The 15,431-nt window shown below is 41.4% G+C and overlaps 1 protein-coding gene across 4 annotated transcripts in view; it reads right to left on the bottom strand.

The window, feature by feature from the left end:
* Positions 1 to 13,909, bottom strand: part of HMCN1 (hemicentin 1) — a 399,863-nt gene extending 385,954 nt beyond the window's left edge. For 3 of the 4 annotated variants that reach the window (XM_074351799.1, XM_074351801.1, XM_074351800.1), the window contains exon 1: positions 13,246 to 13,904. In XM_074351799.1, the coding sequence (XP_074207900.1) occupies positions 13,246 to 13,513 (268 nt within the window). In that variant the 5' untranslated portion in view covers positions 13,514 to 13,904. Of the gene's footprint in view, positions 1 to 13,245 lie in introns of all 4 variants that reach the window. The other variant, XM_074351803.1, reaches the window with a different exon arrangement.
* Positions 13,910 to 15,431: the final 1,522 nt, after the last annotated feature.

The following is a 15,431-nucleotide window of genomic DNA, read 5'->3' as shown; positions in this document are numbered from 1 at the left end:
GGAGAGGGTGTGGAGAAGAGGGAACCCTCCTAAATTGTTGGTGGGAATGTAGTTTGGTGCAGCCATTAAGGAAAACAGTATGGAGATTCCTCAAAAAACTAAAAACAGACTGACCCTATGATCCAGCAATCCCACTCCTGGGCATATATCTGGAGGGAACTCTAATTCAAAAAGACACATGCACCCCAATGTTCATAGCAGCACTATATACAATAGCCAAGACATGGAAACAACCTAAATGTCCATCAACAGGTGACTAGATAAAGAAGCTGTGGTGTATTTATACAATGGAATACTACTCAGCCACAAAAAAGAATACAATAATGCCATTTTCAGCAACGTGGGTGAACCGTCATTCTAAGTGAAGCAAGCCAGAAAGAGAAAGAAAACTACCATATGATATCACTCATATGTGGAATCTAAAAAAAGCAAAAAAGATGACACTAATGAACTCATCTTCAAAACAAAAACAGACCCTCAGACATAGTAAACAATCTTATGGTTACCAGAGGAAAAGGGGATGGGAAGGGATAAATTTGGGAGTTTGAGATTTGCAAATGTTAGCCACTATATACAAAAATAAAGGAAAAAATTTTCTTCTGTATAGCACAGGGAACTATATTCACTATCTTATAATAACCTTTAATGAAAAAGAATATGAAAACAAATTTATATATGTATATGCATAACTGGGACACTGTGCTGTACACCAGAAATTGACACATTATAACTGACTATACTTCAATTAAATAAATAAACAAAATAAATAAACACAAATATCCTTTGCAGAAGGGTGAGACAACTTTGCACCGCTGTTCTCGGCTGCACATCCAGCAACATCATATTGGTAGTTTGAAAATGGCCATGGCAGAGTATTCTACAAATAAGGGACTCTCCCCACCCCTAGCTCCAGAACCAACAGTTTCACATTTATCAGCACACCACAGACTAGATCCTTATTTAAGAGTGAAGGAAACTGAATCTCTAAGAGATCAAGTGAACTGCCAGGACCTAGGTGCTTTGACTCTATGTCAAGGATTATTTCTCTTATAGAAATAAGAGTTCTTACTTCATGTTGGGCTTCATACCAAATGTTTTACATGCATTTTCTCCTCTGATGTTCACAGCTCTACAAAGGAAGTATGATTGTTATTACCACTTTATTGATAAGCAGACTAAAGCCTTGAGAACTTAGTAATTTACTAATAATCAAATGGTCTATTTGAAATAAGAATCCATTCCCTCAAAACCTATGCCATTCTGGGGGGGCGGTATAGCTCAGTGGTAGAGCACACGCCTAGCACGCACAAGGTCAAGCAGTTCGATCACCAGTACAACCATTAAGTAAAAAACAAACAATAATAAATTAAAAAATCTAATTATTCCAAAACAAAACAAAAAATAAAAAAAACCTATGCCATTCTGTCTAACTTTGCCAAAGTTTACCTTGCTGAGAAAAATCAAATCAACTATTAATATCTATTAGAAGGTAGAAGGGAAAAAAAGGAGTGAAGTTATCAAAGGCACAAATTAAGTCCATATAACATTGAATGACACTTCTCCAATACTCCAGGAAAATCCCTTGAAAGAGGTGAAATTCTGAACAATCTTTTAGCTACAGAAGAGAAAATGTCTGACACACACAGAGACATTCCAACATAGCGTGTGGCTTAGGAGAAAGCTTCAAGGCAAAACTGTGATCACCTGATACAGGGGGAGGGGTTAGTGAACAAGTCCACTTAAGAAGAGCAGGAAAGAACCTCTGTGGAATATGAAACAATAGAAATGGGGTTTTCCGCGTGCTCCGGCAAAGGGCTTTGAAGTGGAAACAAAAAGCAAAACAGATTCCATTTTAAATCTTAAAAATTGATATTCCAGGTAGTACAGTATCTTTTCAGAATTTTATTGTCTACTACTTAATGAGATAATGTATTTTCTGGACCTTCTACTTGGTAAAAAGGAAAAAGATATATATTAAAGAACAAGATCCATCTCCCATGTTCCTCTCTTCCCCATCACCCATCTGGCTCATTTAGCAGCCTCTCCTAGTCAGATCTTGGCAAGAGCAGCGACTGGGTTGACCTGAAGCATTTTCAGTGGCAATCAGGGTGACTTCCAGCCTGGGAACTTTAAGGAATTCCTCCCACCAGAGAATAAAATAACGCTTAACGGTAAGCTCTCAGAGATTTGGTGTTAATGGGAAAATTGTCCCAATTAGTGTGTTTGAAGTTTCCAAGAAAAAAAAATCTAGAGGTATACAAACTCAAAATATATTGGAACACACACGATTCCCAGAATTCCTAGCTCCTATATAATTTCCCCCATTTCAAAATTAAATGTCTCATTATCTCCGAAAGAAAAGAAATCAAATAAAGTTTTAAATGTTTTAAGAGTAAATGCCCTTAAGTACTAAATGCTTTAAAAGTAAAATTCAGATTTTTAAAATTCAAATTATTTCAAGGACTTAAATAGCATCCCAAACATATTATACCTGTCTCCATAACTTCCACTGAGAACCCTGTTCCTATCCAAAAAGTGCTCAGAGTTCAGTCCATGATACTTCCTGATCCAATGATTTTTATCAGAAATTTACAGAATAAACAGTCTCTCTATGAAAGAGTTAAAGAGTTCATTTTTTTTTAATATTAATTACTGAATGGTCTTAGTACGGATTGAACCGTGTCCTTTCAAAACTCATATGTTAAAGTCCTAGCCCCATCATTTCAGAATGTGATTTTATTGAGAAATAAGGTTGTTTCAGATGTAGGTAGTTCAGATGAGGTCATGCTGGAGTAGGCTGGGCCAATAATCCAGTATGACTGGTGTCCTAATCAAAAAGGGAGAATTGACACAGCACACAGGGAGACCACCCTGTGAACATTAAGACAGAGATCAGTGCATCAACAAGCCAAGGACCACCAAAGAGTGCCAGTGAACCACCAGGAGCCAGGAGAGAGGCAAGGACAGACTCCCCCTCAGAGTCCTCAGAAAGTAACAACCCGCCAGCATCCTGACTTCAGACTTCTAGCCTCCAGAACCCTGAGACAGTAAATGTTTGTTGCTTAAGCCACACAGCTGGTGGTACTTTGTTACGGCAGCCCTCACAAATTAACCCTTTGCTGTGCCTTCCTGGGCACCTATCCTCAAGTCCACACAGTTCTCAAAACAAAAGAAGGTGGCAAAAAAATAACCTGTAAAAATCATTCTTTTTCAGGAAATTTTCTACATAACATGAGCGTTCGATAAGCCTTGGCTGCCTCATATGTGAAATAAAGTGAACATCCACCACTTAGAGCCAGACAATGTACCCAGTTCAGTGTCTGGTCCACACCAATGACTCACAAAATGGTAGCTGTCATTACTGGAAATAAGAATTATGCTACTAAGCCTGTGTCACTAAGACATGGGAACTGAGTGTTTCCTCAGGAGTCCCCGCCAGCGGGGCTATCTTCAACAGCCGACTTCACCAGGCTCCAACTCTCCGGGGACCTGAACCAGCATCTTACATTCACATCCAAACCCCAGACTTTCCAACAGCACACCCCCCACCTCCCTGCTTTATGTCACCATCATCTGTAGTCGCTGCCCCAAACGCAAACCACTCCTCCTCTCTCCCTCTCACGCTGTTTCCTCTCTCCTGACCCATTCTTTCACTATCCTATTCCCTCACAAATCCTCCCTTCCAAGCCACCTTCCCATAGGAAGTCTCCATCTGCCTCCCACTTTAGCTCAGAGTTCTCCACTGACGCCCCCACCTCCCCTGTGGCCCTCCCCAGTGGAGTCTGCCCCTCCTCCCGCATCCCAGATACACCAGGGTTGGGAGGTGGGTCAGCATTTTATCCACACCCAGTGTGTCATGTCTCTGTCTTCAGAGAAAACACCTGCCATTTTGAGGTGAATGCCACCTAACTCTTTTCTTCATTGTCAGTTGCCACCTGAAGGCTGCTCAATAATTCTTATTAAAAAAAAAAACGTGATGCCTGACTCACTGCCTTTCTCACCATTTTAAGCTCTTATTATCCGGGTAACTTTAACATCCATGTTCCCACTCTGCATACTCAAGTCGCCTGATCTCAGTCCCAGGATCTTCATTCTGGTTTAACTTCCTTTTCTACCCAAGCTGCATTCTACAATCAATCACTCTGCGTATTTTTACTAATTAATCCCAAATTTGTTATCTTGTCCTTCACATGCAAAATCTCAACTCTTGTCAGTCCAGTACATCCAGATTTGACCCTATGATCTGTCACCTCAATCTCTTATCAATAGTCTTCTCAACCATATCCTATTACTTTAGACACACCTCCTCAATGAAATCCCAATCCAGGCTCAAACAACTGGTTAACTTCAGCAATTATGACCAGGCTACTAAGAGCTAGAGCGCCACCGAGAAATTCACACAGGTGGGCAGTATTCAGGCATTACATGTTCATCTTCTGAACTACAAGTCATCCTGGAAACTGTCTGTGTGTCCAGAGGCAACTTCTACCTCCAAAACACCACCGTTTTTCTGTAACCCCTCACTTACCCTTCTGCCACTCCCTTCTCTCATCAAATCAGTCTCTTTTCTGTTTCTCTGAGAAACAAGAGTCCATCAAATAGGAAATCACTCAACATCCTGCATCCTCACCTATCAGCTTTTCCATGACCATACCTGTCAACGGTCTGCTCCTCTCCCATCACACTCAGCCAAACGTCTTCTGCCAAAAACTAATCCTTCAGCTTAGCATCCTGCCTTGCTTCCTTGAAATCCTAGTTTTATGAATCACCTGTCCTCTCTTTGGGATATTTTCTCTCTTCTATTCTATTGACTCTTTTCCAGCAGTATTTAAACACTCTCTCCCCTCTCCCCACCTTAAAAAAAAAAAAAAGTTCTTTCTTAACTCTAAACCCCAGTAACCACTGTTTATTGAGAATTGACTGTGTGAAAGGGATTGTGCTAAGTTTGGGACATCCAGTATTTTAATCCTCATATCAACCTTATAGAGTAGATAATACTATCCCCAGTTACTGAAACTGAAGCCCAAAGTAGCTAAGATCACACAACATTAGTAACCGATGGAGCCAGTCTTCCAACCAGGCATCAGACTCCAGAGTCTATGTTTTTAACCACAATGTCCATGACAGAAATCTACTTCATTCGCTTGCTCCATTTTCTTACCCGTCATTTCAGCCTCCTGACTCTACAACTCCAATGAACTTTTGGTGTAGCTTTTATTTTCAGTAACCTTATGAATGGTCAGAGTTGACAACATCTGCTTAAAACTTTTTAGATTTCCAAACACTGCTCATTCCTATTTCTCCTCCTATTTACCTGGATCCTCCTTTCCAGAATCCCTTATCATTTCTCTTCTTACCATCTTTTAAATGCTTGTGTGAGCCACAGTTCTAGCCGCCTTCTTCCTTCTTTCCTCAGTCTCCAGACTCTCTGTAAATGACCTCATTTATTCCAATGGCTTCTGCTGTCATCCATGTAAGTTTCAAGTGGACAGAACAGTTACTTGGCACTATTCACACTAACACTGACGTTGGAAATGCTGAGGAGTAAAGCCTAGAGACTGACAGGCCACCCAAACAGATCCATACAAGGAGGCATTTACTTTGATAAATTCACCATCAACCAAGGTCTTGCCCTCAGACTTGCAAACTCAGAAACTTTGACTTGACACTGTCAAGATATTTAAAGCAACAAAGACAGATGTATAAAACCAGTATGCCAAAATATGAGTTACCAATGAGGAATATAACTGTCTGATGAATGTGATGTGCATGCCAGTCTGACCAGAGCATTCTCTCCCCATAAGCAAAGTCCATGAGGTTAAATTAGGAGGCTGTTTGATGAACATGCAACCAAAACAAGAAAAATAGTATGATTCAAATATGTAATGACATCATTACATATTTATATGGGTAAATAGCCTATCACCATAGTTGGAATGTTGCTCATGGTAGACTGGTTATTTAAGTGTAGAATGAACGAACTCTCTGAACCCTAGATAGAACTTGGCAAAAAAAAAAAAAAATCATTCAAAAAATGGGCAGAGGATCTGAGTAGACATTTTTCCAAAGACATATAGACGGCCAACAGGTAACTGAAAAGTATTCGACATCACGAATTATCAAGGAAATGCAAATCGAAATCACAAGAGATCACTTCATAACCTGTCAGAATGGCTATCAACCAAAAGACAAGAAATAGTGTTGGTGAGGGTGCAGAGAAAAGGGAACCCTTGTGCACTGTTGGTGGGAATGTAAATTGGTGCAGCCACTATGGAAAGCAGTAGGGAAGGAGGCTCCTCAAAAAATTAAGAATAGAACTACCCATATGATTCAGCAATTCTACTTCTGGGGATTTATTTTAAAAAAAAAACTAAAAACTCTAACTCAAAAACATATATATATCCCCATGTTCACTGCAGCATTATTTACAATAGCCAAGACATGGAAGCAACCTAAGCATCCACTGACAGAATGGATAAAGATGTGGTATACACATGAACGAACACACACACACACACACACACACACACACACGTGCGCGAGTATTACTCTGCCATAAAAAGAAATTTTTCCATTTGCAAGTATCATGGATGAACCTTGAGGGCATTATGCTAAATGAAGTAAGTCAGACAGAAAAATACAAATACCAAATGCTCTCACTTACATGTGGAGTCTAAAAATTAAAAAAAAAAAAAAAAAAAAACCCTCACAGATAGAGAACAGATTAGTGGTTGCCAGAGGCAGAGGGTGAGAGTGGACAAAATGGGAGAAGGGGGTCAAAAGGTACAAACTTCCAGTTATAAAATAAAAAAGTCATGGAGATGTAATATACAACACTGTGACTATAGCCAATATTGTATTGCACATTTGAAAGTTGCTAAGAGGGTAAATCTTAAATGTTCTCATCATAGGAAAAAACATTTTTTAACATGTATGGTCATGGATCTTAACTAGAATTATTGTGCTGATCATTTCACAATACATACAAATATCAAATCAGTATGTTGTACACCTGAAACTAGTAATATTACATGTCAATTATAACACAATTTTTAAAAAAGAACTTGGTTGTACAATGTCTGTTTCTATGACTCTTTTTCATTGTTGACCTTCCACACTTTTGGCTGATTTTTATTTTGAATAAGTTAATAAATACATAAGGAGCTTACTCTCAAGACTACCACCCTGAGAGTAATGGTATCTCTGAAAGCTAACTTTACATCTTTCCTCCTTCTTTCTAAGTCAATTTCATACTTTAACCTACAGAAGGCAATCATATTTCCCTTTTTTCCATGTTCTAAGGGCCAGATCCAGTCTGCTGGAATCTACCACCTCAGGTTAAAGTCTCCTATCATCATAGGAAACAAAATTATCATTGTCTAACCAAAATCTCTTGCTCTTAAATTTTAGTTCATTTCCTTTAGCTAGATTTCTCTTGGACTTAAAAGACCAAGCTTTCTCCTCATAAAAACCCTTTTCCTGTAGGATGTGCTGTAGGCAAAGGGAGACTACTAGCTTCTGGGCTCCTTTTCCCACACGTATTGAAATTGAAAACATTGAACCTGAAGTTGAGTTCATGTAAATATGTGTAGGTTTTCAAGGTCTGAACGTGAAATACTTTTCTTGCAAATATCTTTCTACTCTATTGCTCAGGAAAATATTTCTACAAGAATCTGTTCATGAAAGAAGCCCTGGAGTGTTCTTTAACACTGTGTAGGTCCTGCAGAACCCTGCAAAGTCACTGAGGACTCGGAGGTTTTAATACAATGAAACTCTTAATCACAGAGAATCAACGAATGGATTTCTCCCTGTCAATCAAGTCCTTGCCACTTTGAGTTTCTTTGCAGTCCCTTATCTTTCACTATAGTATGATTACTACCAAACTCCATGGTTTTAATGATCTACCAATGCACAGATTTTATAGATAAAAGAAATCTGGCAAGGTTAAACACTGGCTTAAATGACAGGAATAATGAAAAGAACACAAATCTTCCCTTCCAAATTGGACGTTCTTTCTACTACACTGCACTTGCATTTTGCAAAATACTGGTTGAATCATTTATCAAAACTGGTTTCAATTTTAGCTTCATGAACAAAACAACCTTTCCAGTAGTTGGAAATAGCAATATAATGCCAAAGATTTCCAAGTCCTCCTCTCCCATTCTCTTTAAAAATTCTCTCCAAACAGGCTTTCACTCCCATCATTTCTTCTTGAGACATCAATGATTTCCACATTGCTGAACAGATCAGCCAATTCTGTCTTCTTAACCAATTAGGGCTTCTTCCTTGAAAAGCTTCCCTCTCTTGACTTCCAGAACAACATACTCTTCTCCACTCTGTCTTCAATTTCTCAGGCTACTTCGTCCTTTTATTCTCATCTCCAACTGTTAAACATTGGAGTATTTCAAGGCTGGGTCCTCAGACCTTCATTGTTCTTCATTTAATCAGTCCCTTAGTGGTCCTCCCTAGCCTCAGAGCCCTGATTACCATCTGCTGTGTGCCTCTGGATCCCACATTTGTATCTCTGACCCAGACTTCTTGAACCCTAATCTCATATATCCAACTGCCTTTGTAATATCTCCACTTAGGTAACAAAGGCATCTCAAACACATCCAAAAATAAAAGCCTCAGTCTCCCACTCTTTCTCAAACCTGCTTCTTGCTCATTCTTCTCCATCCCAGCAAATGGCTATGCTATGCTTCCACTCACTCAAGCCAAATCCTCAGAATCTATCTCATCTCCTGCCATTTCTCTCACACATCACATCCAGTTCATCAATACATTATTTTGATTTCATCTCCAAAATATACACAGAATTCAATTATTTCTCCAAACTTCTACAGCTACCAGCTTCACCCAAGACATATCATCCTCTTCTGCCTGAATGATGCAATAGCCTCCCCTCCTCCCTGTTTCTGCCTTTGCTCCACTTTAGACTATTCTCAAACAACAGTCAGAATGGTTGTGTTTCAGGGAAGCAGGAAGGTCCTGAGCTCACCTCCTCCCACAGACACACTGAAGTACAACTATATATGGAGTAACTATTTCAGAACCTGCAGACTAGCAGAAGACATAGTCCACAACTAAGGATACAAAGAAAAGGCCACATTGAGACAGGGGTGGTGCAGAGACGTGGTCTAGTCAAACCTATTACCCTAATGCAGCAACCAACCAGCGGGAAGGAAATCACAACCATGGAGGTCCCCCCATGAGGAACGAGGGCTCTGAGCCCCACATCAGCCTCCCTGCACCAGGAATACAAGCCTCCATAACATCTGGCTTTGAAAACCGGTGAGGCATACGTTCAGGAGAGCCAGAGGCTGTGGGAAACCGAGACTCAGCTCTTGAAGGGCTTGTATACAAACTCACTCACTCTGAGTCCCAGTGCAGAGGCAGCAGCTTGTAAAAGGACTGGGTCATATGAGAAGGAGATTCAATGACTCATTCTAGGGCAAGTGTGGGGATCTGGTGGAACTTTCTCTGGGGATGGAAGCACTGAAGAGTGCCAATTTTTACTCTCTATCCACCTAGCTGACCTGGCACTGGCAGGCACCATTTCTATCACTCTCCATCAACCTATCTAACACCAGGAGCCCTACCCCAGCATTTCTCAGAGGACCTGCCCTGCTCAATCTGGTTCCCACCTCCACTGACCCCTCCAAAGTAGCTTCCCCTCAGGGTGGGAGGGGACAGCCAACACACCGATGCACTGACAGCCAGACCTCAGAGACATCCACGACAGGGACCAGCCCCATCTACCTGGGCATCCACAACTGTCACAGTGGAGAGACACAGCTGGCTGGGCCAGGGGTCAGCCCAACCCACCAGCATGCCACAGCAATCTCTGTCCACCCACAACAGAGGGCGCATGCAGCCCACACAGGGGTACCCCTAGAGTGAGCTCCATGCCAGAAAAGGCAACAAAGACCAAGTATTTATTTCTTACTATAAATCACAATATCACATATAAATCATAATGCCATAATATCCACACAGAAACCTGTACACCAATGTTTACAGGAGTATTATTCATAACAGCCAAAAAGTGGAAACAACCCAAATATCCATTACAGATTAAAAGATAAATAAATACGGTATATCTATAACATGGAATATTATTTGGCCATAAAAAGGAATAAACATGCTACAACATGGATGAGTCTTAAAAACATTAAAGTGAAAGAAGCCAGTCCAAAAAAGACCACATATTTTATGATTCTATTCATGTCAAAGTCCAGAATAGGAAAATCCACAGAGACAAAAGTATTAGTATTAGTATTGCTTAGCGCTGAGGGGAGGATGATATGGGGGCAGGAGGACTGACAACTAAAAGGCCCAGGGTTTCTCTCTGAAGCGAGAAAAATGTTCCAAGCTTTACAAGGTGATGGCTGCATATCTCTCTGCATATACTATAAACCACAGAACTGTACATTTAAAGTGAATGATTGTATGGTAAGGGAATTATATCTCAATAAATCTGTTTTAAAAATTAATACATTAAACAAGATTATGGAAGTGGGAAACCCATCTTAAGCAGAGTTAGCATCAGAAAGTTGCCTTGACTTGCCATGAGCCTGGTCCTCTCTGGTACTTCCTTCTACCATGAGTATGCAGCTGGTCCTCCAACACTAGCTTCCTACATGCACATCTTCTGAGTGATTCTATCACCTCCTTGTCAACTTGTTAGACTTACTCCTCTTGTATGTCTATATTTTCCATGTATTTTAATTCCTACCCTCATCTGAAACACATCTTGCCCCAAACTACAATGCAGAGATCCAAAGCAATCATCTACAAAGGCCTAAAGGTCTTGATCAAACGCCTGAGACTGTATCGCAGATCATATCCATTATTTCATCTAGCTAAATGCAACAGCAGATCTCAAAGGACTGTGAAAAGCTGTAAGCAGCCAAGGTTACTAATTATTGTATTAAATTCCACACATCATTTCTTTGCCTGTCAGTTGTACCAACTTTATGAATATGTGTCAGGGACCGTGAGAAACCACCAAAGGTAAAACTGTCAGTTGTAAAACGTACAGTTAGAAGTGACCTTAGAGACGTTCAAATCCAGTTCTCTCATCACATGTTTGAGGAAACGGATTCAAAAATGCAGACCTTTTTTCTCTTTTCCATTATGGTTTAAATTAGACAAGATATAGACAGAGTTTTCTAACGTCACTCACTAAAACAGCCAACCCCCATTCAAGGCCCTTTCTGTCCACTGGTGGTTCCAAGCTGATCACCAATCAGAAGTACCAGGGAATCAAAAACTCTTAATGATTGTACAAACGCACAAACCGAAAATGTCACACAAAGACAGTATTACAATCCATTTTAGTGAGCTAGTAAACTAAAGGTTATTACCATTTTTGATTTCTATTTCCCTTTCTCTTCAAAAATACTTTAAATAGTTTTAGATAACACTTGGTTGCTTCTCTCTACTTTGAATCACAATGGAAATAAAATTAATTTTGCTGAATTATACCATTAATTTTATGGAACCAATTAATCATTTTCTCATACTACTTACTTCAAAATCATTTGTTTATTAGCTCTTATTTATTAATCATTTGTTATTAGCATTCCAACTTTCCTCTACTCTGAATCATAACTACTGAAGTATAGGAACGTTAACTACAACAAACTTTCCCATTTGGTAACAACCGGAAGGCAGCATGTCACAATACAGTTTATTCCAATAATTCCTCATATCGTATCAAAATATCATGATGATGTAGTTTGCCCTTATGACTTGAGGCAATTTTTGTGCTCTGTTTACAGCAACATTTCATAAGAGTTTTTGGAGGAAAGCAAATTGTGGTGCTAGAGAAAATGTTTGCTTTATTTTTTAGCCAATTTCAGATTCACCCTATAGAAGAAACATACTTAGGCTATTCCAAAATAACAGGTCTTGAACTGCATCACAACTGGAATCTTGACATTTAATAAATTAAAACATTATATATAACACATGAGGTATCTCACTAAAGCAGCAAACAGTAACTGATTATTCAACTCTTTATTCAAATATAAAGAACATCTCACGTTTAATCAATGTAGAAATTACTAAAATATATGTATATCCTGGAAGAGAATAGGTAGTTTTTTTTTCATTTGAAGAACAAAAAAACCCAGAGTTCTAGTTCCCTCTAAATTTCTCCCCCTGCCAATTTGTTTAATGGCTGAAACCTGCCCCACATCGAATATCTAGCAGTAATTTGAACACATATATGTTTGTCAAATGCACAAGAATTTGAGCTTCTCAATATCATGCTCTCATTGTGAAGAGGCTGTGAAAAGGTCTTCCAGCAAAGAGAGGGAATTTCAATAAAAATGTGGGAGAAAACAGTGGGGGAGGATTTTTAAGAAACTAATGCTTTATTTCTTCCACTGGGCAGGGACTTGTGCTAATGAAACTCAGGTGGATGTTAGACAGCCAGCCCCAGGGCTCCTTCTGCAATGCTACCCCGGCTGATGACAATGAGCGCTCCTATATGCCTCACAGAAAGGTGCCTCTTTAAAGAGAAACTGAAAAAAGCAAAGAGGATCAAATTGCACTGGAGCAGCTGAAACCCATGGCTTTAGGGCAAAAAAAAAATATTGTGCTTCACCTACCTTTAAAGAGCACCGACATACCAAACTGCATGCATTTCTAATGGATAAAACATGGACATAATGTTTATAATCATCTGTGAACCTAACTAATGATGGTCTGGTGCAAAGGTGAATAGATTTAATTAAGAAATGAATGGCTTCTCTCTTATTTTCATCTCTTCAACTCATTAGTAGTTATTACAGCCTCCCTTGTCTCACACAGGTTTTTCTCCCCCTTACTTGAGAGTTATCTTGAGAACGCTCTCAACCTGGATGTTAGCCCCTAAAGCATTGTTGCGGAATACCCATGTCCCAGTCGGCCTTCCTAATTAAACATTCTTTAGTTCTAAAAAAAAAAAATTTTTTTTTTAATCACTTAACTCTTATTTTGATGTCGCTGCTCTGGTTTTCCTAACTCCACATTTCCAGGTTTGGGTACCACCTCACAAGCACTCTATAAACAAGCAATCTACATGGCTGAGACTTAAGTAGGTATCACAGAGCAAACCCAGATGCAAGCGAGCAATTCTTTGTTACAATTGTATTCAGCTACATTAAAAAAAAATGGTTTTGAAACTTCCTGACACTTTCATAGCATAAGAAATAAATGTAAGCATAAGAAATAAAACAGAATAAATCTTTCCCTTACCTGGATCATGGAAAGGCACCAAAGCAAAGTTGAAAAGAGGTCTCTTAGGTCTTTTCAAAGACGTCTCCAAAATTTTGGAAGCTCCCTCGATAACCTGAACTAAATCATCATACATGGAACCAGTCACATCAAACACAAAAGCCAAGGTGGAGGCCCCCTCGGGAATTTCCTCAGCCCTGATGTCTGACTGGGGGCTTGCATCCCGAGCTAGGGAAGAATAAAGAAGAGCGAACAAGAATACTGTGTGGACAATGTCCCAGGAACTCATTTTGTCTTTCTTTTCTTTTTCCTTTTTTCCTGAGCGCCTAAGCCCTGTGCTTACCCCCACCTCAACAACCGGCAGCAGGTTTCTTCTCAGGGCAATTCATTCGATTCCTGAAATCTCTTTGAACTCCCAAAAAGTTTGGGGCTGAGAATCAGATGGGGACAAGCACCAAAGCTGAACCCCTGCAGGGGCCGGGCGGCCAGAGATGCGGCCGCTTTTGTCCCGACGCAGCTTCCTCCGGGACGGCCGAGTGCCCGGGCCCGGGCGGCGTGTGGCGGAGTGCGGGCGGCGCGCCCGGCCCATGCCCCGGGGGCCGCTCCGAGCCAGCGGCGCCGCGCCGAGTCCGCTGCCCTCGCCGCCCTCGCCGCCCTCGCCGCCGCGCCGCTCTGCGCCCGGCCAGCCGCTGCGGCTCCCAACTTTCCACTGCGCGCGCCCGCCGGCGAGCAGGAGGGGAGGGGAAGCCGGGCTCGGCCTCGCCTCCTGATTGGCCAGCGGAGGCCCGGTTCCTTGGCTCTGCCCCGCCTCCCGGAGGGCGACTTCTCCCTCCGCTGATTCTCGAGTCGATTCAGTCCCAAGGAAGCGCTCCCCGCGTCCCACCCGCACTGCTCCTCACCTCCAAAAGCCCAGTGTAAACAACGGCTTGCAAGAGTGTGTGGCAAAGACCCGAGCCGAGGGACACCACGCTAACCAGCAAAAAGGGAACTGTACTTTTCTATTGTGTACAAGGCTGCTTCAGACACCTCTTAAATAATCCGCACCCTCGGAGCTCCCGCAAAAAGCCGAGACGCCGCAGCCCAGCCACCCGTCCTCAGCCCAGCCGGGAGAGGGAGCTGGGAAGTCCCCTCAGCTGGGCTGCAGCCACTCTCCATCACTCTTTGAACTCCTCAGGGACTGTGGAGCTGTGGGGAAGGGAGGGAGGAGAGAGCTGGATGGGCTAGAAACGGGAGGAAAGGGAAAAGCGCTGTGAAGGGAACAGAGAGAGACAGCTGGAACTGGGGAGTCACTGATTGTAGTTAGGAAAGATGGGAGAAGGGAAAGAAGCTGGATGCGAATACAGGATGGAAGCTCAGTGCAAAAGGATGAGGGGAGAGAGCACATTAAAGAGAAAAGTCTTTTTTAATTTCAAGATTCGGGTTTGCTGAGCAGTTCGAATCCTCCCGTCAGCATGGTGAGGCAGAATAATATCCTTGTTTCACATTTCCTCCCATAGAACACCCATTTGCGAAGTCTCAGCCAAAGATTCACTTAAAAAGGTGTTCCCTTCTATGGCATTTTCTGGCTGATAAGTAAGGAAACCTCGCCCTGGAAAACTTAACAAAGTTTTTCCGTGTTGTAATTATTATATACATTATGGTACTAATAACAGAGATAAGGTGGACAAAGAAAATCAACCACAAGCCAAGGATTCTTTGCTTCTCTTTAGTAAAAACGTATTTACATCCTGCAAAAGGAGCGGTTGTCTGGATCCTGGCATTTAAACAAGGGGCCAGCAGGCATCTTGATTCGAGTTGGAATGTGTGTTAGACCACCCAACCAACACGGAGGCAGCCTGAGGAAGAGCCAGCTACCCTGAGCCTTTTAGAGTCTGCAACTGTCTTCACTTTTAGACCCAGCAACTCTGGAACCTGAGTTTATGATACCTATAAGTCATGTCAGTTAAAGGAAGCAGACTGGCTATTTGGGCTGAGTGGGAATGTGAGAGGAGAGGTGGAACATACTTCCTGTCCAAGTAGTATTTAGAAAACGCTGTTTGAGTAGCCTACCCCCTTTGTTTATTTAAAAGTGATTGTATTAGAAATTCTAGAGATTTCACTGAGAGCTGAGCTGTTCCAGGTGTTCAAGGGAGATGGTAGTCTGGTGATTAAGAGTTCTGAGTCAGAGAGCCTGGGTTCAAAGCCCAGCTGTAACACTTAATAAATGC

This window comes from Camelus bactrianus, chromosome 23, assembly GCF_048773025.1.
Source record: "Camelus bactrianus isolate YW-2024 breed Bactrian camel chromosome 23, ASM4877302v1, whole genome shotgun sequence".
Taxonomy (NCBI): domain Eukaryota; kingdom Metazoa; phylum Chordata; class Mammalia; order Artiodactyla; family Camelidae; genus Camelus; species Camelus bactrianus.
Note: the sequence above shows the minus strand (reverse complement) of the source record. Positions and strands in the feature narration are given on the sequence as shown.